The 25,169-nt window shown below is 37.3% G+C and overlaps 1 protein-coding gene across 2 annotated transcripts in view; it reads left to right on the top strand.

Annotated features, from left to right (window-relative positions):
* The window catches only part of LOC127418567 (zinc finger protein 501-like), a 240,533-nt gene that overhangs the window by 29,586 nt on the left and 185,778 nt on the right, over positions 1-25,169 (top strand). Inside the window, exons 2-3 of one of the 2 annotated variants that reach the window (XM_051659160.1) lie at positions 3,678-3,798; positions 4,516-4,736. In XM_051659160.1, coding sequence (XP_051515120.1) covers positions 4,539-4,736 — 198 coding nt within the window. In that variant the 5' untranslated portion in view covers positions 3,678-3,798; positions 4,516-4,538. Of the gene's footprint in view, positions 1-3,677; positions 3,799-4,515; positions 4,737-21,256; positions 21,275-25,169 lie in introns of those variants that run through there. The other variant, XM_051659165.1, reaches the window with a different exon arrangement.

The following is a 25,169-nucleotide window of genomic DNA, read 5'->3' as shown; positions in this document are numbered from 1 at the left end:
TGTGAAAAGACCTTTAATGCAGCAGGCAACTTGGAACATCACCAAAGAATTCATACTGGAGACAAACCTGTGGAAAGAGTTTCACATGCAAGAGAATTCATTCTGGAGACAAACCATGCCACTGCTCTTCATGTGGGAAGAGTTTCAACCAATTGGGTAATCTACAGAAACATGTAAAAAAAAGAATTGCCCAAGTTTTCATAGTGAGCAAAAATCATCTTCAAATACCAAGTAAATAGTTTGAGATTCAAACAAACCCAAAGATGGAATTTCTCCCAAAAGAGCAGCGTCATCACTGTACAGGGAAAAATGTGAAAAAACCCAGAAATAATGTTGAGACTATGGTCGACCTATATATCGCAGAGGCCAATAAATCAGCTGATATTCTGAATTTTTAATTATCGCAGAGGCCGATACATTTTCCCGTTTGGCCGATTGGTTTCTTAAGGCCACGAGAGCGCAGAGAATTGCTTGCTTGCATGTGAAGGAGCGTCAGAGACATGTAAATGACCAATCACAGTTTTTGTTGTTACGTGCCATTGTGTTACTACAATAATAGACCGGTGTACAACACCGTCTCATTTAAACGGTCTGCATTACAGAGCCACGACACGTAAAATGCTCGCCTGTCTCCTCCATTTCTCCCCTCAACAGTTCCCTGTATCTCTTAACTGTCTTGTCTAATGATAAAAAGGCAAGTATCAATAAAATTTCTCTCATTGTATTCTGTCTGCACATATGCAGATATGTCATTTAAACAGATGTAATTCACGAATATCTTGAAAATCCTGCATTTTCTTCTTGTCTAGTGCTCATCTAATATCTTCCTCTGAAGTGTGTATTCCATCAGCCAGAATCAAAAACTTCAGGATCAGGATCAAAATTCCTCTAATAATTCACAAATCATGATGGTCAGTCTGTGACAATCCAAGCAGGCGATCCACTGCATTTAAACTCTCAGTAGATTGCTGCTGCTCAGGCTGGATCCACACGAGTGTGTGAGTGCAACTTCAAAGTAAAAGCACTTCACGTGCAATGAGTAAATAACATATTTACTGTGTACTGTATGTACAATTGGTTTGATTGGGTCTTTTATGAGAAAATGTGATTGATAATGCGCAAATGCCATCCATTGTTGCTGGATGTACTGTTACGTCGTCTTCTACAGCGAAGAACTTAGGTGTTATATTTGATACCAATCTGTCCTTTTGAAAATCAAATTTCCAGTGTTTGTAGAACAGCATTCTTCCACCTCAGAAATATTGCTAAGTTACGACACATGCTCTCTGTTGCTGATGCCGAAAACGAATGTATGTAATAATCTAGTCATGACCTCAAGACTAGATTATTGTAATGCATTACTGGGAGGATGTACTGCAAGTTCAATAAATAAACTTCAGTTGGTTCAAAACGCAGCTGCCAGATTGCTGACCAGAACCATGAAATATGATCATATTAGCCCCATTTTATCGTCGTTACATTGTTAAACCTGTTAAATGTTTTATTCATTTTAAATTCTGTTAACTACATACAAAGCTTTGAATGGTCTAGCTCCACAGTACTTAAGTGACCTTCTGACATGCTATATTCCATCATGTTCATTATGATCACAAAATTCTGGCTTGTTAATAGTTCTTAGAATATCAAAATTGACAAAAGGAGGTAGATCCTTTTCATATTTGGCTCCTAAACTATGGAATAGTCTCGCTAACACTGTTCGGGACTCAGACACACTCACTCAGTTTAAGTCTAGACTAAAGACTCATCTATTTAGCCAGGCATACACCTAATTCATTCATCATCTCACAATTAGGTTGCTTCACTTAGGTCTGCCGGAACCAGAAACATCTATCATGATCTATAACTCTGCATAAAATTGAATGGCATCTACGCTAATATTATTCTATTTGTTTCCAGGTCTCAACCTTGGGATTCATATCCCGAGGTTACCAGAGCCGGCCAGATCCAGCTCTGTTCCTGCTTGGTGTCGGACTCCACTGCTACGTGTTGCTGAGTGATGACGACAAACTACAGCCAGTGCCAGCCAGACATCACTTCAGTCTTTTATGATGGACTTCAGGGGATGAACTGATGCCAACACTAACTGTAAGACATTGGATCCTTCATATGCCACTGCCTGAACCTTGGAATTAGGATGGATCCCACCGAAACTCACCGAAGTGACCTGCCTGTTGAACTGCGATGCACCTAATTAATCTCTGCCTGCATCACCTTTGTCTACTGATGGACTACACTCTTATAATGGAATACATAGACTATCATTTAATTGCCAACAAAACCCTTCATCAGCCAACTAACAAAGGACAATGCATCTAAGTGAACTTCTGCAGTTAATCCAGGATGAACTTCAAAGACATTAGTCATTAATCTAAGTTCATAAAAATCTTTTTTTTAAACACTGACCCTTAACACTTACCTAATTTGCACATTTTAAACCATGACTTGCACTGCACACAAATAAGTAATATTGTCATTATATTCATGATGTTATTCAGAGGGGAACTGGCCCCCACAGTGAGTCTGGTTTCTCCCAGGGTTATTTTTCTCCATTAACCAACATCTTATGGAGTTTTGTGTTCCTTGCCACAGTCGCCTTCGGCTTGCTCACTGGGTTTCTAAATACAATTATTATTTATTTAAATTTTATACACAATTTACAATCATATTTAATCAAACTACACAATGATCACTGTAAGACTTTATAGATATTACAGTTTCAAATTTTTTTGTTAATGCATGATTTCCTGTAAAGCTGCTTTGAAACGATGTGTGTTGTGAAAAGCGCTATACAAATAAAAATTACTGGACTGTGTGTACTGTAATTTCCTTTTTAATATATTAACAATTCTTCATGCAGAAATAAATTACTAAAATGTTATGACTAAACAGAAATCAGAAGAAACTACCATCTACCATTTAAAATAGTCTTTTTTTATTTATTTATATATAATACAATATAATAAAAGTTTATTAATTTAATATAAGTTTGCGTGAAACTGAGTACATATAGTGGTAAATAAGAAAAATTAATTTTTTTGCAATTTTGTGTTTTTGTAATTTACTATACTAAATTGTGTGATATATCAGCATTGTATCGGCCTATCGGGCACCCTGTGTCTGGATATCGGCACCGGCCATTAGTTGAGACAGTACATGGGTGATATTTTTTTTTTTTTCGCATTATTTGTTGGGTCGTGCTTCCCAATGCATTGCTCCCCAGCAAACACCGAATGTTAGTGTATGGTTCCAGTTTGGTAAATTTGTTATAATTTGGTAAATATGTTATAAATTATGTTGCAGGGAGGTTTTTGTGTTACAAACTAAAAAGAACTTATACAGAACGTTTACGTTAAGGTTTTATTGTACCATAAACTAACCTTCCCTAAACATTGCAGGGAGGCTTTTGTGGGACAACATAATTTAACGGATTATAAACTGGCTGCGTTTGATTGATATACTGTATGCACGCGCATTTTATCCGCGCACGCTTTATTCCTCCTCAGAAATTCGCGCCCTTTCGCAGTTTGAAAAATTAACGGTCATTCGTTCCGGCGGGACGGCTCTCTGACAGACATTAATTTAATTAATAAACAATTACTTCTAGGTATTATATTAAATACATATGTGATTGATTGTATAAATATTTGACTTTTCAGGTTAAATCAGCTTGTGTGATTCACTCCGGTCCAGTAGATGGCTGAAGAGCACCAAGAGTTGTTTTTCTAACCGCCTTAAAACAAGATGAAAGAAGAGTTGACAGTCTGAGCGTCCAGTTCGGTAAATGTTTAATGTGTTTTACATCATTTAATGTATTATGTACATCAAGATTTAATTTTAAGAGCATTTTTCTGTGCATGTTCGTTTTAATGACCGTAAAAGAAGCTTGTTATCTCAGCATATCGCATTGTTTTGTGACGGATGCTTTAAAATATTCAGTTTCAGCAAAAACAAGAAGAAATATGAGAATATAGTGTTTAATTTCGGATATATGCGCCCTTTAAATACAACGGCTGGTTATAAATATGTCCACTGTAGGTGGTAATTCAACTGAAGTCAGAAGTGTACATACACTTAGGTTGAAGTCATTAAAACTCATTTTTTAACAACTCCACAGATTTAATATTAGCAAACTATAGTTTGGCAAGTCGTTTAGGACATCTACTTTGTGCATGACGCAAGTAATTTTTCCAACAATTGTTTACAGACAGATTGTTTCACTTTTAATTGACTATATCACAATTCCAGTGGGTCAGAAGTTTACATACACTAAGTTAACTGTGCCTTTAAGCAGCTTGGAAAATTACAGAAAATGATGTCAAGCCTTTAGACAATTAGCAGGAAGAAGCCAATGTTCCAAATCCGCCATAAAAAAGCCAGACTACAGTTTGCAAGTGCACATGGGGACAAAGATCTTACTTTTTGGAGAAATTTCCTCTGGTCTGATGAAACAAAAATGTAACTGTTTGGCCATAATGACCATCATTATGTTTGGAGGAAAGGGTGAGGATTGCAAGCTGATGAACACCATCCCAACCGTGAAGCATGGGGGTGGCAGCATCATGTTGAGGGGGTGCTGTGCTGCAGGAGGGACTAGTGCACTTCACAAAATAGATGGCATCATGAGGAAGGAAAATGATGTGGATATATTGAAGCAACATCTCAAGACATCAGCCATGAAGTTAAAGCTCAGTCGCAAATGGGTCTTCCAAATGGAAGTAATCTTCTGACTTCAGCTGTTTATTGTACTGTATATAGCCTGTTATAATAGCTGATAATATTCCTGCTGTCAGTAGTATGAATGTAAACACAAAACACATTTATTTTTATACCATCTCAGAAACAAAGATTTTGTTTAACAGATCTGTTCTTGTGTATAATCATATAATAATCTTTTAGAGTTTGATGAATGTCAGTCCATTATAATGATGATGTTTTTGTGTTCAGATGTTCATCATGAGAGAGCAGGTGGATGTGATTCACACTGGAGAACAGCAGATGTTGCAAACACCAGTGAAGATTGAAGTGAAGCAGGAGGAGATAAAAGAAGAAAACACAGCAGAGGAACAACAGAGTGATGAAGATGATTTTATTTCTTTAGGTATGTTGTTGTTGTTGTTTTTCATGACAATTTACTTTCATGTCAGAATAATAAAGAAAACATGAAAATTAGGTGTGTAACCATTCACTCGTTTCTCGGCGCATTGATTACTTTTCTGCCTATCTAAATGCATTGATCTTAAATTATTTTTGAATCAAGAATCATTAGTGTTGCGTAATAATAGATTTAAAATGCTAAAAATTTAATGAAACACAATTTAACAAAACAGAGTACAATATTTTAAAATATTTAATTAGTTACAGGTGTGATTTACTGGAGACACAGTTGAAGTCAGAAGTTTACATACACTTAGGTTGAAGTCATTAAAACTAATTTTTTAACCACTCCACAGATTTAATATTAGCAAACTATAGATTTGCCAAGTTGTTTAGGATATCTACTTTGTGCATGACACAAGTAATTTTTCCAACAATTGTTTACAGACAGATTGTTTCACTTTTAATTGACTATATCACAATTCCAGTGGGTCAGAAATTTACATACACTAAGTTAACTGTGCCTTTAAGCAGCTTGGAAAATTCCAGAAAATGATGTTAAGCTTTTTGGCAATTAGCCAGTTAGCTTCTGATAGGCTAATTGGAGTCAACTGGAGGTGAACCTGTGGGTGTATTTTAAGGCATACCTTCAGACTCAGTGCCTCTTTGCTTGACATCATGGGAAAATCAAAAGAAATCAGCCAAGACCTCAGAAAAAAATCGTGGACCTCCACAAGTCTGGTTCATCCTTGAGAGCAATTTCCAAACACCTAAAGGTACCACGTTCATCTGTACAAACAATAGTACGCAAGTATAAACACCATTGGACCATGCAGCCATCATGCCGTTCAGGAAGGAGATGCATTCTGTCTCATAGAGATGAATGTAGTTTGGTGCAAAAAGTGCAAATCCCAAAACAACAGCATAGGACCTTGTGAAGATGCTGGAGGAATCAGGTAGACAAGTATCTATATCCACAGTAAAACAAGTCCTATATCGACATAACCTGAAAGGTTGCTCAGCAAGGAAGAAGCCACTGCTCCAAAACCGCTAAAAAAAAAAAGCCAAACTACAGTTTGCAAGTGCACATGGAGACAAAATTTTACTTTTTGGAGAAATGTCCTCTGGTCTGATGAAACCAAATGGCCATAATGACCATCGTTATGTTTGAAGGACAAAGGGTGAGGTTTGCAAGACGAAGAACACCATCCCAACCGTGAAGCATGGGGGTGGCAGCATCATGTTGTGGGGGTGCTTTGCTGCAGGAGGGACTGGTGCACTTCACAAAATAGATGGCATCATGTGAAAGGAAAATTATGTGGATATTTTAAAGCAACATCTCATGACATCAGCCAGGAAGTTAAAGTTTGGTCGCAAATGGGTCTTCCAAATGGACAATGACCCCAAGCATACCTCCAAAGTTGTGGAAAAATGGCTTAAGGGCAACAAAGTCAAGGTATTGGAGTGGCCATCACAAAGCCCTGACCTCAATCCGATAGAAAATTTGTGGACAGAAATGAAAAAGCGTGTATGAGCAAGAAGGCCTACAAACCTGACTCAGTTACACCAGTTCTGTCTGGAGGAATGGGCCAAAATTCCAGCAACTTATTGTGAGAAGCTTGTGGAAGGATACCCAAAACGTTTGACCCAAGTTAAACAATTTAAAGTCAATGCTACCAAATACTAACAAATTGTAGTTCTGACCCACTGGGGATGTGATGAAAGAAATAAAAGCTGAAATAAATAATTATCTCTACTATTATTCTGACATTTCACATTCTTAAAATAAAGTAGTGATCCTAACTGACTGATTAAATGTCAGGAATTGTGAAAAACTGAGTTTAATATATTTGGCTAAGGTGTATGTAAACTTCTGATTTCAACTGTATATGCGGCAGCATTCTCTTGCGCGCCTTGGCGTGCGGGCCCTCATAACTCTCCCCTCATTGCTGCACTCTTCCATCGCTGTTCACGGGATCACGCCGCTCTCAGTTCCATCCGTAACTCTCTTTGAAACTTTTTCTGAATAGCTTTTGAGCGTTTCTGAACTCTCCACAGAACGGCCAGTAAGAATCACATAAGCACCTGAATCGGGCTCCTAGCATCACCATGACAAACCGGTGGCAGGTTTAAGTTGTAATATTATATTTATGTTGTTGATATACTAATTAAGCTCATATCTAAATATGTGTTTGAAAATAAGTGATTAAAAAGCGCTTCAGTTTATCGGGGATCAGCGCTTTCATCTCAGGACACGCAGCTTAACACCTCAAACATCATTTGTAAGTAATGTGTGTCAATAATGTGTGTGACAGTAATCAGGTTGATCAAACCTCCACAGAGTCTCTGGCTTCTGTCTATAATGGTGGAGAACAGCAGATGCTGCAGACACCAGTGAAGACTGAAGTGAAGCTGGTGGAGATAAAAGAAGAAAACACAACAGAGCAACAACAGAGTGATGAAGATGATGATGAACAGCAGATGCTGCAGACACCAGTGAAGATTGAAGTGACGCTAGTGGAGATAAAAGAAGAAAACACAGCAGAGGAACAACAGAGTGATGAAGATGAGGATGATTTTATTCCTTCAGGTATGTTTCATCTGTAACGTTGTTTTACATTTTCATGATAATCGACTGTCATGTCGGAATCTGTTACCAGGTGATTTTTATCAATCAAAAGTTTCTCGCTGTTTTTATTCTTGTTTTATAAGTGCTCAGTCTTAAAGAGGTAAAAAAAAAAAAAATTATTTACATTTTTCCAAAATCTGCTTTGACTGTGCTGTCACAAATATACGATCACATATACATTTATTGAAGTGATCATCCCGATGCCTCAAAGACTTTAGCTTCCACTGTGAGTTTCAGAGGGCTGAAAAGTGTAATAAAATGGTCATTTTGAACTCACTTAAATCATTCTTAATAAAAATTCTGCTTGTAATGATCCTACAGTGTGGTCATCATTGATTTCCCTTTTGAAGTGTCTTGTAAAGACATAATTTACGCCGTTTGGAATGCAGTATACTTCTTTGTAACGAGGTTAAAATGGGAAAGGAGGTGGCGGGAACCGGCTGAACAGTCAAAGTAATATTTTAATAAGAACTTAAGACACAAAACATAAACGCACACACGGCAGCTGCGTGTGGCTCTGTCTTTGTTGAACTGCCGCATCCCGCTGCACTTATCCCTCTTCTCGGCTGATTAGCCCGACTGGTAGCCGGGCGTGCATAGTCACAGCACGGCCCCGCCCTCCTCCTCATCACAGTCTTCTTGACACACACAACGAAGACAACATGAACATTGATCTGACCGTTCAGAAACGCATTAACAAAAATTAGGGATGGCACCGATCCGATACCTGGATCAGTATCGGGTCCGATACTGACGTTTTTACCCAGATCTGGTATCGGTCCGACGAGCCCGATCCAAATCCGATACCGCATATTGGTCATTGACGTTACTGTCAAGCTCAAACAATTGCATAAATAACCTTCAGATCACCATTAATGTAGTCCATATAACTTGTGCATTTTATTCAGGCTCTTACAGTCATCCAAAAGCTTTGTGAATTGCAAAAGGCTGTGTTTAATAATAAATATATAGTTAGCATGCACAGCTAATTAGTCTCTGCCGACAAGCACACACAAACACTCGTAGAGGCTCGTGTGGTCAATATGTGGTCACTCCACACAAACTTCATCTGTGATGTGGATAATCAATAGTTTGGTCTACCTATAAGGCATTGAGAACGGCACCGGACAAGCATTTGACCAGATGTTGAATGAGAAGCATATTACACTGCTGTGAATTAGCCTACAAACAAACACTCAAACACAGACTTGCTGGAGCTCTCAGCACCGGACTTTCAAAATAAAAGCCTTAAGAAATTACAATTGGTATTGCCAATGTATAGTAAAATTATTATTATTATTATTATTATTAGAAATTACAATAAAAACAATTTGGGTTCCAAAAATTACTGTGATTGAAAAGTGGATTGATATACTAATAAAACTAAAATGAAATGAATAAATAACAAAGAGAGAGTGAGAGATCTGAAACCATTTACAAGTCCAGATACAAGTTAAAATGTGTAAAGAGAGCTGGCTTCTTTTCTACTGAAGACTTTCACTGGAAATACTGATATTTTTGCTGCTGCATCCTGCAGACTAGTTAAAGTTTTGCACATTATCTTATGTAATTGTTTTTTTGTTTTCCTATTTTATAATGAAATAATGTATTGTTAGAGGTTTTTATTTCTTTACACAAATAGTACTCCCAATCAGATCCACACAGTGAATTATAGATGGTGGTATATCGTTGAAAATAGCCTTCTTAATCAGCAGATTAAAAAAACAGCATACCTAGCATAAGACAGTCATTTTGTAGATCCATTTGTGATAGATATATTAAAGACCTGAATATGAAAGACTGTTTGGTGAAATTCTCATGCATTTAAGGGTTAAAGAGATGCTGCCATTTTAGCATTTGTCATACAAATGAATGTAAATGCAGTTTAAATACTGGTAAATTGTTCAAATTATTTCAAACAGTAATGGGTCATATCATTAATTTTGTGACATGTTAATTGGTTTCAAACAAATTATAAAATAAGACATGCACTTTCACATAGTATAAATACTTTATATAGCATGCTAATTTTCCTGTCTGGATACATATTTTTAGGGATGCACCTATATGGACTTTCTGGGCCGATACTAGGGATGTGCATGAATAGTCGAATACTTGAGTATTCGTTCTACAATAATTATTTGAAAAGTAAAAATACTATTCGAATTTGCAAAGTTTTGCTTTGCCAGCCATATATACAGCGAGATGCATGTTAAATCCTGAACACACAAACTAAAACTGGCAGTTATAACAGAATGCACTGGGTGGCGCTGTTGAGTGTGAACACAAGTTAATCACATTTGATGAGCAAACCGTTCTGTCAGTACATTTAGATGGACACCAAAAAGCGGGTTATTGCGATGTGGCTTACTGCGAGAAAGCTGTGTTGCTGTTTAAATGTGCAGCTCGACAGAAAGCAGCGTCCCTGTAACTACGTAATCCCCACGACGCTTCTGTAAACAACAAATGTGGCATCCGAGAAAGACTATGCTAGCTGAGGTAAGGGATATTCCATCATTTAAACTGGTGTTTACAAATGAGTATAGTTTGCTGAGCACGTGGATATGCTTGTTTTTCTCAACAAAAACATGACATGAGATACAATATAAACATAACTATTTTATGTCGAGTGTTTATATTCGTCCTGTACGTTAATTGCGTCAGTCTGTTTTATTAGCGGTTTCTTTTTCTTCGCTTTGCGTGAGCTTCAATGCTTTCATTCTGTACTTTTTTTGTTTTCACGCATTGCTTGTTTAAAAGTTTTCAGCAAAAAAACACAGGACATAATATAAGCTTGGTTTGGATATAATTAGAAGCTTGTTTTTTTTAAATGGTGACGCAACCTTTATGACTAATATAATTTTACAACGTCTCTTTCTCATGAATTACTTTCATTTAAATAATAGAATATTTGAGTATTTGTTTTTTATTAGCTTAAGTATTCGAATACCAAATTATTGATAAATGCCCATCCCTAGCCGATACCGCTAACCAATAATTCACAGCTCATTTTGTCCGATACCAATATTATTATTATTATTACTTTGATCTCATTTGAAAAAATGTGTAATTTAAAAGCTTGTAATTTGGACTTGCTTCCATTTAAGGTTTGGTGGATGTAACATGAACCATAGATGTGCCTATATTGCAGATATGTTGATTTGAAGGAGAAATAAATGACAATACACTTGCATAAATTGTTGCCCATTTACAGTATATGAACGTTTACGATAATTCTGATGACTCGCTAACAGATAAAGAATAATGATCTTCTAACAGATAATGCAGTGAACCAAAATGAGGCTATAAACTACATGTAACGCACATTAAACAACAAAACTCACAATACTAACCCTAATCTCTGTGTACAGTACATAGTGTAATATTTATGATAGCAGACTGCGAGTACAGTGGTAGTATGTGTGTATGGACATTGTGCTTATGTGCTTCACATTCACAGACGCTTGTTACAGCGCTCATATGTGACAGTCCCACTGTATAACTTATTCAATGTGAACACAACAATCCTAACAGGAATAGATGGCATCATACAGATCGAATAGTCATGAGTCATAATAATGTTAGAAAAGTCTCAACTCGTAAAATACAACAAGCACATTAGTTTCACTCACAAACTAGTGTTTTAGCCATCTCGAGACACTTGGTGAGAATTATTTCAAGATTAACGTACCGTTTGGATTTGTTTTAATTACAGTGCTGTGATGTAAGTAACAGTGTGCTCTTTCCCATATTCTGTTTATGTTTCATGTAGTAATAAGCGAAAACGATTGCCCCCAAGTAACATACATACATAGGGGTGGGCGATATACCAACCGGTAGAAATTTGGCATCTGGTATACACATTGGATTATCGTCTGTATCTCATTCTATTCACGTAACACATGCAGTACACATTGTCGGATGGATTTTTCAAAAATAGGCATTACAATATGTTTGTTTAATATATACATTTTTTTTTTAAATGATACTATTTCTTGATGTATATTGTTATCTTGATATAAAATTAGTGATATCATGATATAAGATTTTGGTCATATCGCCCACCCCTATACATACAGTACATGTTTTTGTTGCATTTTCGTTTATTGCCTCATGAAGCAAACAGAATATGGTAAATGGCATGTCGTTTCTTAAAACAGATGACTAAAACCAGACCCAAAAAAACGTAACAAGGTGCAGAGATGTTGAAATATTCCTCACAGAGTGACATGAGCATGGCTCTCACTCGTGTGCACACATGCACTGTCGCTTGTGGCTGTCTGAGTCTCTGCCTGAAGGAAAGAAGCCGCAGTCAAATTATCTGTGTAATATCAGCGGTAATTCCATTATCGGCACGATAATAATATTTAGATTTTCCTGGTTATCTGCTAATAATATATTGGCTGCCAGTAATATTGTGCATTCCTACATATTTTATACATTTGTTAATTGTGTCTTCATTTATTACTTTCTGACTAGTAAATACCATACTCATAATACACTACAAATTATATGAAAGCTGAGTTCTCACATGTATGAAAATGTTGTACCAAATTGCTAACTTTTGCACAGCAAAAATAAATTAGTTTGTTTTTTGTTCTGCCATTATATTGGGGTTTGATTTCTTTTACATTTATTACTGTTAAATTGATTATTTTTGTCAATTTACTGTGTTCATTGCAGAGCTGATTAAAGTGAAAGAGGAACGTGAAGTACTGAATGAAGCGGAGAAGAAATATGATTTCACAACTGGAGAAAAATCTTTGAGTTGCTCAAAGACTAAAAAGATTTTCTCACTAAAAAAGCCTCGAAGAGCAGCCAAGAAATCTTTTACCTGCTCTCAGTGTGGAAAATGTTTCACATGTAAAAGCAGTCTTAATATACACATGAGAGTTCATACTGGAGAGAAGCCTTACACGTGCCAGCAGTGTGGAAAGAGTTTTGCATGTGCAGCTAGTCTCACAAATCATCTCCGCTGCCATTCAGGTAAAAGGCCATTTAAATGTGATCATTGTGGTAAAACATTTGTTGGAGAATCAGTCCTAAAACGACATCTGCAAACTCACACAGAAGAGAAGCCTTACAAGTGTTCTTTTTGTGGAAATATTTTTACAAGCCTGTTCTGTTTAAAAGAGCATCAGAAAATACATACGGGTGTGGGAGCTCATGTGTGCTTTGAATGTGGGAAGACCTTTATTACAGATAACAACTTGAAACAGCACCAAAGAATTCACACTGGAGAAAAACCTTACAAGTGCTCACACTGTGGAACAAATTTCACTCAGTCACAAACCCTGAAAACACATGAGAGAATTCATACTGGAGAGAAACCATACAAGTGCTCACACTGTGAAAAGAGTTTCAGTGTGTCACAAAATCTGAAAAAACACGAGAGAATCCATACTGGAGAGAAACCATATAAGTGCTCACACTGTGAAAAGAGTTTCACTCAGTCACAAACTCTGAAAACACACGAGAGAATTCATACTGGGGAGAAACCATACAAGTGCTCACAATGTGAAAAGAGTTTCAGTGTGTCACAAAACCTGAAAAAACACGAGAGAATTCATACTGGAGAGAAACCATACCACTGCTCTTCATGTGGGAGGAGTTTCACTGCAGCAAGTTATGTATTTACTCATATGAAAAGTTGTTGCCCAAAGTAATCACAGAGAGAATTCAATCTTCAGATCCAATGCTTCAAGTAAATAGTTAAAAATTCAGATAATCCCAAAGATGGAATTTATTCCAAAAGAGCACCATCTTCTAAGAGGAGTCATTTGCTAAAGTCACCTTTAGTGGTAAAGTTTGGTCTTGTTAAACATTATATTAATGACCTGTTTCCACCTGGTATAAGGAATGGCAATACCACGTGGAAACAGGTATGAATCTTGGCTGAACACTTTTCTTTATGCACTACTAACTTATGTGTGTCTGTGTGTGTTAGATTAGTTTCTTTGTAGCACTTGTAGAATAGTAATAAAGTCTTGTCTCTGTATTCAAAATGAAGTTGTTCTATGGTTCAGTGCTCATGACTAGGTCAGTAAACTGCCAAGTACCTTGTTACTTTGGCAATAAGACAGTGTTTTCTCTATATATGAGATATTATTGTCAGAGACCACGAGAGTAATATCCCCTAGAATAACTAAATATGTTCACCTCAATTTATGACTCTGAACAAGTTGATCAGTCGTAAACATTCAGTCTTTCAATATTCAAAAAATTAATTATTATTCCCCTCTTGAGCTAATTAGGTGCACATGCCAAGTTAAGTCATATGCAATTGTATAGGGCTTTTCAAAACACACATCGTTTCAAAGTAGCTTTACAGAAAATTATGCTGTGATGTCTTAAAGTCCTCATTGTGCGGTTCAAATAAATAATGAGATTGAAAAATCATGCCTTAAAAATTGTTTTATTTTGCGATAGACAGTGAAGTATCCCATGTCTTACGGTTGGGAGTTGGCAGCAGTCCATCCTCTGTGTCCATTGTAGAAGACTGAAGTGATGCAGTCAGTGATCATCGAAGCACCCCTCGTTTTCTGGTTGGCACAGGCTGCAGTTAGTAGTCATCATTTAGGGACACATAGCGGTTTTACTTTTAAAGCGGAGTTATAGAATATGAGAAGTGTTTCTGGTTCCAGCAGAACTGACTAATCCAGCATAACTATGAGTTGATGGATAAATTAGGTGCATGCCTGGCTGAATAGATAAGTCTTTAGTCTACACTTAAACTGAGAGAATGTGTCTGAGTCCTGAACAATGCTAGGAAGGCTATTCCATATTTTAGGAGCCAAAAAGGAAAAATTCTCTCCTTTTTGTGGATTTTGATATTCAAGTGAAACGGGTGAAACATAGCAAAGGCAACTTCTGGAGATTAGTTATATTGATTTGGTAAAGATCTGACTCCTATGTACAAAAAGAACATGACGTATAAGTGTAACCGATACGTTTTTTTGTTTATTGACTAAAAATGAAGCAGATGGATATGCTAAACTGTTCGCTTCAGTGGTAAGAAATTGATCTAATGTTAGCCTAGTTAAAGGGATGTTCCAGCTTCAATACCAGTTAAGCTCAATCGACAGCATTTTTGGTATAATGTTGATTACCACAAAAATGATTTGACTCGTCCCTCCTTCAAAAAAATTTAAAAGCAAAAATGGAGGTTACAGTGAGGCACTTCAATTTTTGGAGGGTTTAAAAGCAGAAATGTGAAGCTTATAATTTTATAAAAGCACATGCTTTAATTCTTCTCCTAAAATTCATGTATTATTTGAGCTGTAAAGTTGCTTAAATCGTAATTTTTACAGTCAATTTAGGATTTTAAGTTTTGTTGACATCATCATGGACCCCCTTCAGTTTGCTTACCGAGCGAACAGGTCTGTGGATGATGCTGTCAATATGGGACTGCATTATATCCTGCAACACCTCGACAGACCTGGGACTTATGCAAGGATGCTATTTGTGGACTTCAGTTCAGTCTTCAATACCATCATGCCTGATCTTCCCTCAACCAAACTGACCCAACTGTCCGTGCCCACCCCAATCTGTCGATGGATCAACAGCTTTCTGACAGGCAGCAGCTAGTGAGACTGGGGATACTCATATTCGGGAACCTCACTATTAGCACTGGTGCTCCTCAGGGATGGGTTCTCTCTCCACTGCTCTTCTCCCTGTACACGAATGACTGCACTGCAAAAGACCCCACTGTCAAGCTCCTGAAGTTTGCAGATGACACCACGGTCATCTGCCTCATCCGCGACCGTGACGAGTCTGCATACAGATGGGAAGTTGAACAGCTGGCTGTCTGGTGCGGTCACAACAACCTTCAGCTGAACACATTCAAAACAGTGGAGATGATAGTGGACTTCAGGAGAAATCCCACCGCACTCCCACCCCCTCACCATCCTGAACAGCACTGTGGCAGCAGTGGAGTCATTCAGGTTCCTGGGCTCTACCATCTCTCAGGACCTGAAGTGGGACACCCACATAGACTCCATTGTGAAGAAGGCTTAGCAGAGGTTGTAATTCCTTCGCTAGCTGAGGAAGTTCAACCTGCCACAGGAGCTGCTGACACAGTTCTACTCGGCCGTCAATAAGTCTGTCCTATGACTAAAGAGGATTATTGTTGCCCTCTGGCCAGCGCTACAGAGCACTGAGCGCCAGGACATCCAGGAACAAGAACAGTTTTTACCCTCAGGCTATTTTCCACATGAACAATTAAACTGCCTCAGGACTCCCACATAGTGCAGTAATGTAAATACAAATCTCATGTTTAATTCAATAACTGTACACACACCTACCTAGTATATACATTACCACTTGCACATGTATATATGCCATTTTGTCAAATGTCTTATTTGTATGTCTATTTATTCTCTTACCTTGTTTTATATTCTGTGTGCACTTGTTTATTGCTTCTCCTATCACCAAAAAAATCCTTGTGTATGTGAGAACACTTGTCAATAAAGCTCATTCTGATTCTGATGGCAACAAAGATGTAAAATTGGCTATAACTTTACACAGAAAAGGGTAGTATGCAATTTTATCACTCTAACACTATGCGTGGTAACGATTTTAATGTCTTGTGACTAAAGTTTTGAAACTGAGTATTTTAACATAAAAAAATTGGCCCCCATTGTCTTCCATCGTAAGTGCCTCAGTGTAACCCAGATTTTTGCGTATTTTAAATAAAATTTATATGAGTCAAAATAAATTTTTGTGGTAATCGGTATTATACTACAAATGCTGCCAAATGAACTTAACTTGTATTGAAGGTTAATTTAATGTTTATTCAATTTAGATGTCTGTCAAAAGTATTCTGTGTTCGGATTTGTAATTAATGAAAAAATAAACAGGCCTACCGAACTTGTTTCATGCACATGCTCTCACTCACAAACGTGTAAATGGACAAGTTAGGGGCCCGTTCCCACCAAACAAGGACCGGTGCTTTTTAAACACCGTGTCAAATTAAAAAAGTATTTCAAATTGTCAAAAACGCTCTGTTTCGTTCTCTGTACTGGATCTAGATTTTGTTTAGTGCAGGTGTCACAAAGAATCAACGTTCTGAACAAGTTCAGGCTGTAAAGAGGGGACTGTTGCATTGTTTCAAATTATTCCAGATTGTTGTGCACCAAGCAAAGTTTCAGCGCATAAACGGTAAGTCAATGCTTTGTTTCCCCTTCTGCTCTAGTGTGCTGAGGGGCTACTGTGCCGTGTTAAAACTGTGTGTTTACTGTTTCAGTACTGTTACGAATGTTGCCTATATGCTTACATAAAAAAGAGACTATTGCAACAATATTTGATAGGAGAAGAAATTCTAAACATAGTGAGCGGTGTCGGGTTCAGGCTTATAATCTGACGGTATAGTTCGGGCCAGGTAGGGTCAGGCCACATGTTCTCTGAAACGGGTCGGGTTTCATTTTAAGGCCAGTTTTATTAATTAGTTTTAAAAAAAAAGAAAAGTAGTAACACTTTACAATAATGTTGTATTTGTTAACATAGTAGGTGTCATGAACAAATTTGAACAATGTATTTCACAGCATTTATTAATCTTTGCTAATGTGTATTTAGTATTTGGTAACTATTGTAGTTTGTTAACAAATTAATTATGTATTTGATAAATTCCAATACATTTTTTTAACCAACATTATAAAATCTGTAGAATGCTTTTTAATCTCATTATTCGTTGAACCACACAATGAGGACTTCAATAGCATCTTATTTAGCTATAGCATCATTTCTGTAAAGCTGCTTTGAAACTATATGTGTTGTGAAAAGCGCTATACAAATAAATATGACTTTTACTTTTTATTCATTTTGGAGTTTGACAGACTCCCTTTTAACTAATTTTATGTAGATGCATCACAGTGATAAAAGTTTGCCTTTTGTGTTCAGCAGAAGAGAAAATCATACAGATTTTGGAACGAAATGAGGGTAAGTAATTTATGACAGACTTTTCCTTTTTGTCTGAACTTTTCTTTTAAATGTGGTTTCCCAGACACAGTTGGGAGCATAAAAGAGCTTCTAAATCATAGAAATATTTATGTCAGTGGAAAACCTGTCACTTTATTTTCCTGTATAATGTTGTAAAATAGTTTAAAGTATTTTAAAGTAAAACAACAGGGCTGATTAATCAGATGTAGGCCTGATTTAGTTTTGATCCAGTGTGTACAAATAAAAGCCTAACAATGATAGTATGTTAATTTTCACCTTCTGATAATGTTAATAGTTTATTCAATTGTGGCAATAAATGCCAATATGATTTAATGTGATATATTAATGAACATAAACGACTAATAGAGAGAGGTTGTATTTTTAATAATACTTGTATTTCAGGATATATCAATGTAATTTTAAATAAGCTTGTAAATTGACTTAAACCTTGTGCGACCTCCAGGACTCAAGCCAGGTCTCCTAAGCAACCAAATTGGCCTGGTTGCTAGGGAATCACATGGGTTAACCTCCTTGTGGTCGCTATAATGTGGTTCTTGCTCTCAGTGGGGCATGTGGTGAGTTGTGTGTGGATGCTGTGGAGAATAGTGTGGGCCTACGCTACATCTCTGCGGTAAGGCACTCAACAAGCCACGTAATAAGATGCGCAGATTGACAGTCTCGGACGCGGAGGCAACTGAGATTCGTCCTCCACCACCCGGATTGAGGCGAGTCACTACACCACCACAAGGACTTGGGGAGCGCATTGGGGAGAAAAAAAAATGTGTTCTCTGAAATAAGTTGTAATATTGGAAAATCATTGTTTACTGATGATGGAGCATTGTGGAAAAAGGAGAAGAATTTAACATTAATACAAGGGAAAATACAAGAAGCAATTAGGATGGTTGGGAAATGGTCATACTTATGGGGTTTTAAGTTTTTTTCAATAGAAAAGACAAAGGTGGTGGTATTTACCAGGAAGAAGATTAGGGAGGCTAGGATAATGTTGTATGGGAAACAGAGCAGGAAAACACTTTTCGATTTCTGGGGGGTTTATATGATACAAAGCTGACTTGGATCATATAAGGAAGATAGAGAAAAAAATGCAAGATGATTTTAAACATAATGAGATGTCTGACAGTGTCTGAATGGGGAGCAAGTAAAAGAGCTTTGAGAGATATTTATGTTGCTTTAATAAGACCAGTGATAGATTATGGAAGTGTAGTATACAGATCAGCAGCAAAAACATTGCTAACGAAGCTGGAAGTGATACAAACTCAAGCAATGAGAATAAACTGTGGGGCTATTAAGACTTATCCAGCTGTTGCTATCCAAGTGGAGATGTTAGAACTACCACTGAACCTAAGATACAAGCAGATGATGATGAATTACTGGGCAAACCTAAAACGGCACAAAGAAGGAAAACATACTAGTGTTAATGCTCTAAGCCCATGTTGGGAAAGTGAGAAAGCAAAGAGAGAATACTTTGTTTGGACAGCAAATAAAATGGCAAAAGAAATGGGATTACATGAGAAAAGGCTCAGTTCCGCAGTTCCTTAACCAGTGACTCCGCCATGGTTATTTCCCCCATTGTACTTAGATTTTTACATGCAAGAGGAAATAAAGAGTCTTAAAAGAAAAGGAAATTGGGCAGATATAGTTGATGAAAGACTAAGGACAATGCATAATTCATTTATTCCAATATACACAGAAGGATCAAAGGGGCCTAAGAATGGAAATACTGGTTTGGCTTTTGTTATTCCAGATCTAAATATAAGTATTAAGGAAAGACCATCGGATCATTTAACTGTATAGTTGAGATGTTAGCTATTTTAATGGCATTACAGTGGGTAGAACAAAATAAACTAAAAAAAGGTCACATTATGTTCAGATTCATTATCAGCACTGATACCACTGCAGTCTATGTCATCCCAAAACAGGCCTGATATACTCTATGAAGTATATGAAACTGTGTTCAGATTACATCATAGAGAAACAGGAGTCAGGTTTATGTGGATTCCAGCTCATAGGGGCATTGAGGGGAATGAGATGGCGGACTCGCTGGCTAAACAGGCTTTGAAGCAGGGTAGAATTATGGAGGTAGCTTTAAGTAATGCGGAAGCTAAAGCAGTAATATGGAGTAATATCATGAAAAGCAATGGGATGAAGGATACAAAGGACGTCATCTATATAAAATAAAGCAAAAAGTGGGAAGAATGGAAACAATAGGAAGAAACTCCAGAGAGCAAGCTACCATATCAAGGTTGAGCTCATCTCTCCGACTGACCTGAGAAATATTTACTCTCAGAATATTTCACCAATCATGAAATGTGTCCCGTATTTCTGTTGGCTGTTTAAAAGAACTAGCAATGCCCAATTTGTGAATGAATAATTCTTTTGGGTCAGTTCTTTTCAGTGAATTGGCGAAACGGGCTTGCAAAACGGTCTGAATCGATTCGTGATTCAGTGCAATTCGTTCAGAGCACTCTCTCACTGAATCATTTGAGCGGTTGCTCACACAGTAAAACAGTATCGGGATATTTACGAATACAGCGCTGGATACAGTGTAAATTTACCTACAGTCAACTGAAACAAAAGTCTGTCTTTTTGAGAGGTAAATTTGAGAAACTTCAGCTAGTGCTGTGTCGTGTGAACAAGGGGCTGTTCAAACTGAATGTGTTTTTGCATCCGTTCGCGCTGTTTTTCAGTCGTTATCCATGTAAACATTCGCTAGAAACGTGTCTTTTGACAATTGCGTCACGTTTCACCGTGTTTTAGCATCTCTCACAGGAGCGTTGCATTTTTAGACGCCGTGTCAAGTAAAAAAAAAAAAAAAACTACTGATAAAAACGCGTCTTAAGACACTTGCTTTATTCGTTCTGGCGCGTTTTGATTTTTTAGCGCGAAATGCGTCTGTCTGAACGGTTACTGGAAGAAATGCTTTAGCCAGTAGTTACATGAATGCTACTCATACTTGAGAAAATAAATAAATGCTTATGTCAAAGTCACCAGAATTGAACACTTTGGTGTTTTTTTGCACACAAAAAATCTCACAGGGGAGCATTCCCCCGGACCCCCATAGATATAAGGTTTATTAGGCAGATTTCTGTGCGTACCCTCAGATTAAATCCTGCAGGCGCCCCTGGAGGTTAGGACACACACAGGGTTAAATAAAACAATGCATTTAATAGGGAAACATCCATCAGGTCTGTGTGAGTGTGGATCAGTAGCACATTTCATCTGTCGCTGTCAAAAATATGAAATGCATAGCAAAAAGATAAAGGAGGAATTAAAGAAATGTGGCATGAGTGTATTAAACCTTAAGAATTTATTTAATATTGAAGATGGGAAGTATAAAGCTTTATTTGATTTTCTTTTTAAAGAAACTGGATTAATGAAGAGATATTAGTGGGGGGTTTCTCCTCTCCTTCTCAATAGTATTAATGGAAATACGGCACTCTGACCCACACTCCGGCATTTAAGGTGGCTGTAATGCAACTTAAACGTTAGTTGCCTCCCGCCATTAAACAGAAGGAGAAGAAGAAGATACACGCTGTCATACAAAACGTCACTACTACAGTTTGAGCGCTCAGTTCGGTACGTGTTCAATGTGTTTAACATCATTTGAGAGATTCACATTTATTTGTATATGTTGTTTTTCTCTCTTTGGCGTTTTAATGACTCTAAAATAAGTTTTTATCGACGCATGTCTCTTTATTTTGTTACTGACGCTTTAAAAAATAAATTTCAGGAGAAACAAACAGAAATCTGAGAATATTCTGCTTAAATGAGCTCTTTAAATCCAGAGACTGACTGTAAATGAGTTCAATGAAGGTGATAATATATATTGGAGAGACGGGCACAAACAAACACTTTTTGGTTTCCTGAAGTTTGTGTAAATACTTTTGGGATTACTGGTCATATGCAAGAGGTGAACAAAACAACTAAAACACTTCAGAACAGGTTTATTTACACTTTCTGTCTGTGGCTAAACTCATGTTTATATTTTAGTCCAGTTTGAAGACGTGTTGGTAAAGTTCAATCTTGACAAACTTCGACTAACGTTCCAGAAACGTTGTGGTAATGTCCAAATAACGTTTCTTAAACGTCCCATAAAAGACGTTATAGCAGCATGATCCCCTGATCTTCAGATATTCATAATGATATTATTTTTGTAGAGTCAATATGTCTTTTGGATACCATACTTAATTGACAAAATCTCTGTCAACAAAAGGACAATTTACCACATCTGCTAAATATTTTACTTGAGTAAATGTTGATTTAATCATATTTGTTCGGCATTGTGATTTATAGATTTTTTTTTAATGGGCGCATGAGACAGATTTATTTTTTAAATGTAATAGTTCTGCAGAGAATCGGATACTGCGCCTCACTTGGATCTGTAAACACTACAAATCTACTTGTATTCTAAGTTTGATGATCAAACTTTAAACGTCATATTAGAAATATGTTTTGTGTAAATTTTTAGTTTTTTAGTTTTTTCGTTTTTTCTCCCCAATTTGAAATGCCCAATTCCCAATGCACGCCAAGTCCTCGTGGTGGTGTAGTGACTCACCTCAATCCGGGTGGTTGAGGTCGAATCTCGGTTTCCTCCGCGTCTGAGACCGTCAATCTGCGCATCTTATCACGTGGCTTGTTGAGCGCATTAACGTGGAGACCTAGCGCGTGTGGAGGCTTCACGCTATTCTCCACGGCATCCATGAACAACTCGCCACGCACCCCACTGAGAGCGAGAACCACATTATAGTAACCAAGAGGAGGTTACCCCAGTGTGACTGTACCCTCCCTAGCAACCGGGCCAGTTGGTTGCTTAGGAGCCTGACTGGAGTCACTCAGCACGCCCTGGATTTGAACTTGCGACTCCAGGTATGGTAGCCAGCGTCTTTACTTGCTGAGCAACCCAGGCCCTGTTTTATGTTCAATTGTAAAAACATTCACCCTTTATAATTGTGTAATGAAATGCCCTAAATTTTTTAACTTTTAGTATATTTATTCCTATAAAGTGTCCCAGTTCGTGAGTACATTAAAACATAAGAGATGTTGGCCTTTAACCTGTACCAGCCTGGACCAAGGTCTATAGTTTATAACTTTTGAATATACAACAGTTAGTTCTGGTCCTCGAATCTGATTGGACGAGAGACGTTCCATGAGGACTGATGTCTCAGTACATCATCACTGGGACGCTTCACTGTGTGTATCAAGGTGCTTGTGTTGTTCTAAGCTAGTGTAAGAGCAGTGTAGATGTGTTTAGAGCTATAAGTGTCTCTTTACTAGAGGTCTACAACTGGTCCGGGTTCGGGTTCATGTCTGAACTTGCACACGCTCTCACTTGCAGACACGCGTGAATGGACGAGTTAGGGGCTGTTCACACCGAACGTGTTTTTATGCGCATCTGTTCTGTTTTCCCATTGTTTAAACACATGCTGGATGAATGTCTTTGACATTTGCTCTGCGTCTCGCTTTTTCTTCAGGGTCTCGCGTAGGACTGCCATATTTTGAACACCGTGTCAAGTTAAAAAGAACTTCAAATTGTCAAAAATGCATGTTTTGACACCTGCGCTCTGTTTCATTCTTTGCGCTGCATTTAGATTTAGTTTTTAGCACAGTTGTCACAAAGATTCAACAATCTAAACAAGTTCAGGCTGTAAAGAGGGGACTGTTGCATTGTTTCAAATTAGTCCAGATTGTTGTGCACCAAGCAAAGTTTCAGCGCATGAACGGTAAGTAAATACTTTTTTCCCTTCTGCTTTTGTGTACTGAGTGGCTACTGTACCTCGTTAAAACTGTGTATGTTTACTGTTTCAGTACTGTTACGAATGTTGCCTATATGCTTCCATAAAATATAGACTATTGCAACAGTACTTGCTAGGAGAAGAAATTAGATAGTGAGTGATTTCGGGTTCGAGTCTGGTTTGGGCTTAAACTCTGACGTTATCGTTCGGGCCAGGTAGGGTCGGGCAACATTGTCTTGGGTACGGGTCGGGTTTCAGTTTAAGGCCCTTGCAGACCTATTCTTTAAATGTATTTTTGTGACATTACCGATTTTAGCCAGAAGGTGGTGAAAAAAACTATTTTTGTGTGTAATATGAGCCACTGAAGTGAGTCAACTTTAGTCATTGTTCATTCAACAGCACTCTGATCGCTCGTTTTACGACTATACTACTAAAGCTAGGAAATAGCTTTAAACTGCTTGAAACGGACAACAATCACAGCAATGCTGATGTAGGGCCATATCGCACTCTTACTCGTGATATTGCTTAATTAGTTTAGTTAAACTTGCAATAATTTGTTTGCTATTTTACATCCAGTGCACCAGTGTGAAGACCTAATTTTCCACATTTGGCTGTTTATTCTTAAGATTCCTCATTTTTTTATATCCTTTATATTTTGCAAATAAATACAGTGAGTAACTAAGTTTGTTTTGTGATTAAATATATTTTATGCTGATAAAGATTTATTAATTTAGTCAAAGTAAATGGGATTTTAAAAACAGAAGAAAAAAGACATGTTTTGTTTATAAAACAATGTTTCACCCAACTAAAATCAACATTGGCCAAGAATCTAACATCAACCCAGGTTATCTACAGGTAAGGTGGTACTTAAAGGTGCACTCAGTAACTTTTTGCTCGTGTCATCTTGGACTTACAGTGACACCTAGTGGTGTGGATGCTGCAACATTCAAAATCAGTAGTTTTCAGTTACAGATGCCACTGTAGAAATTCACTATTCATAATCAGCCATGATTCATTTAATACATAAGTGAAAGTGTCCAATATCAAGATGGTTACTGAGATTAAGCGAGTAGTTTTTCAGCTGGTCATGTGATTCTAAAATGGCCGCCCCCATGTGAGCACCCCTGCCCCATGTAGAATAAAACAGCTTTTATAAAGTCCTCATCTCATGTGAGCGGTCATGATTTTATACAAATGTTTCAAAATTACAATTAATTTCTTTAGGAGTAAAACTTTATTAGTGGGGAAAAATAACTGAGTGCATCTTTAACACATACAACTATATTAATATAATGTAAAGATAAACAAACTAGCGACAGTGCTGTTACAAAAATATATTTTGTTTGTTTCTCTAGGAAGATTGAGGGAACCAGGCAGTAATAAGTCTTACAGACTGAGAGCCATTAACAGGATTCTTCAAAAAGGCCTTTAGTCCACACATTGTGTCCTTTAGGTCATAAAACTTGGAATCCTGGAAGAATGGCGCCTAAATGTCTGACTTAACATCAATGAATGTGCATCTGCTTAATTTCAACTGCTACAGAACAAAGCAGGACTTGTGAAATTTAAACAGACCCGCAATTCACCTCCCCCAGGGTAAAAACAAAACCTTCTTTATGAAAGAAATGGGAAGATCACGAGACTCCAGCATCCTGTGGCTCATCTACTGCATAACACCCCACTTAAGGAAGTTTCTGTAGTTAGAAGTAGCAAGCTATCCAGTTGTACCATCTCAGAAA

This window comes from Myxocyprinus asiaticus, chromosome 28, assembly GCF_019703515.2.
Source record: "Myxocyprinus asiaticus isolate MX2 ecotype Aquarium Trade chromosome 28, UBuf_Myxa_2, whole genome shotgun sequence".
Lineage (NCBI taxonomy): Eukaryota > Metazoa > Chordata > Actinopteri > Cypriniformes > Catostomidae > Myxocyprinus > Myxocyprinus asiaticus.
This window is presented reverse-complemented; position numbering and strand designations above follow the sequence as displayed.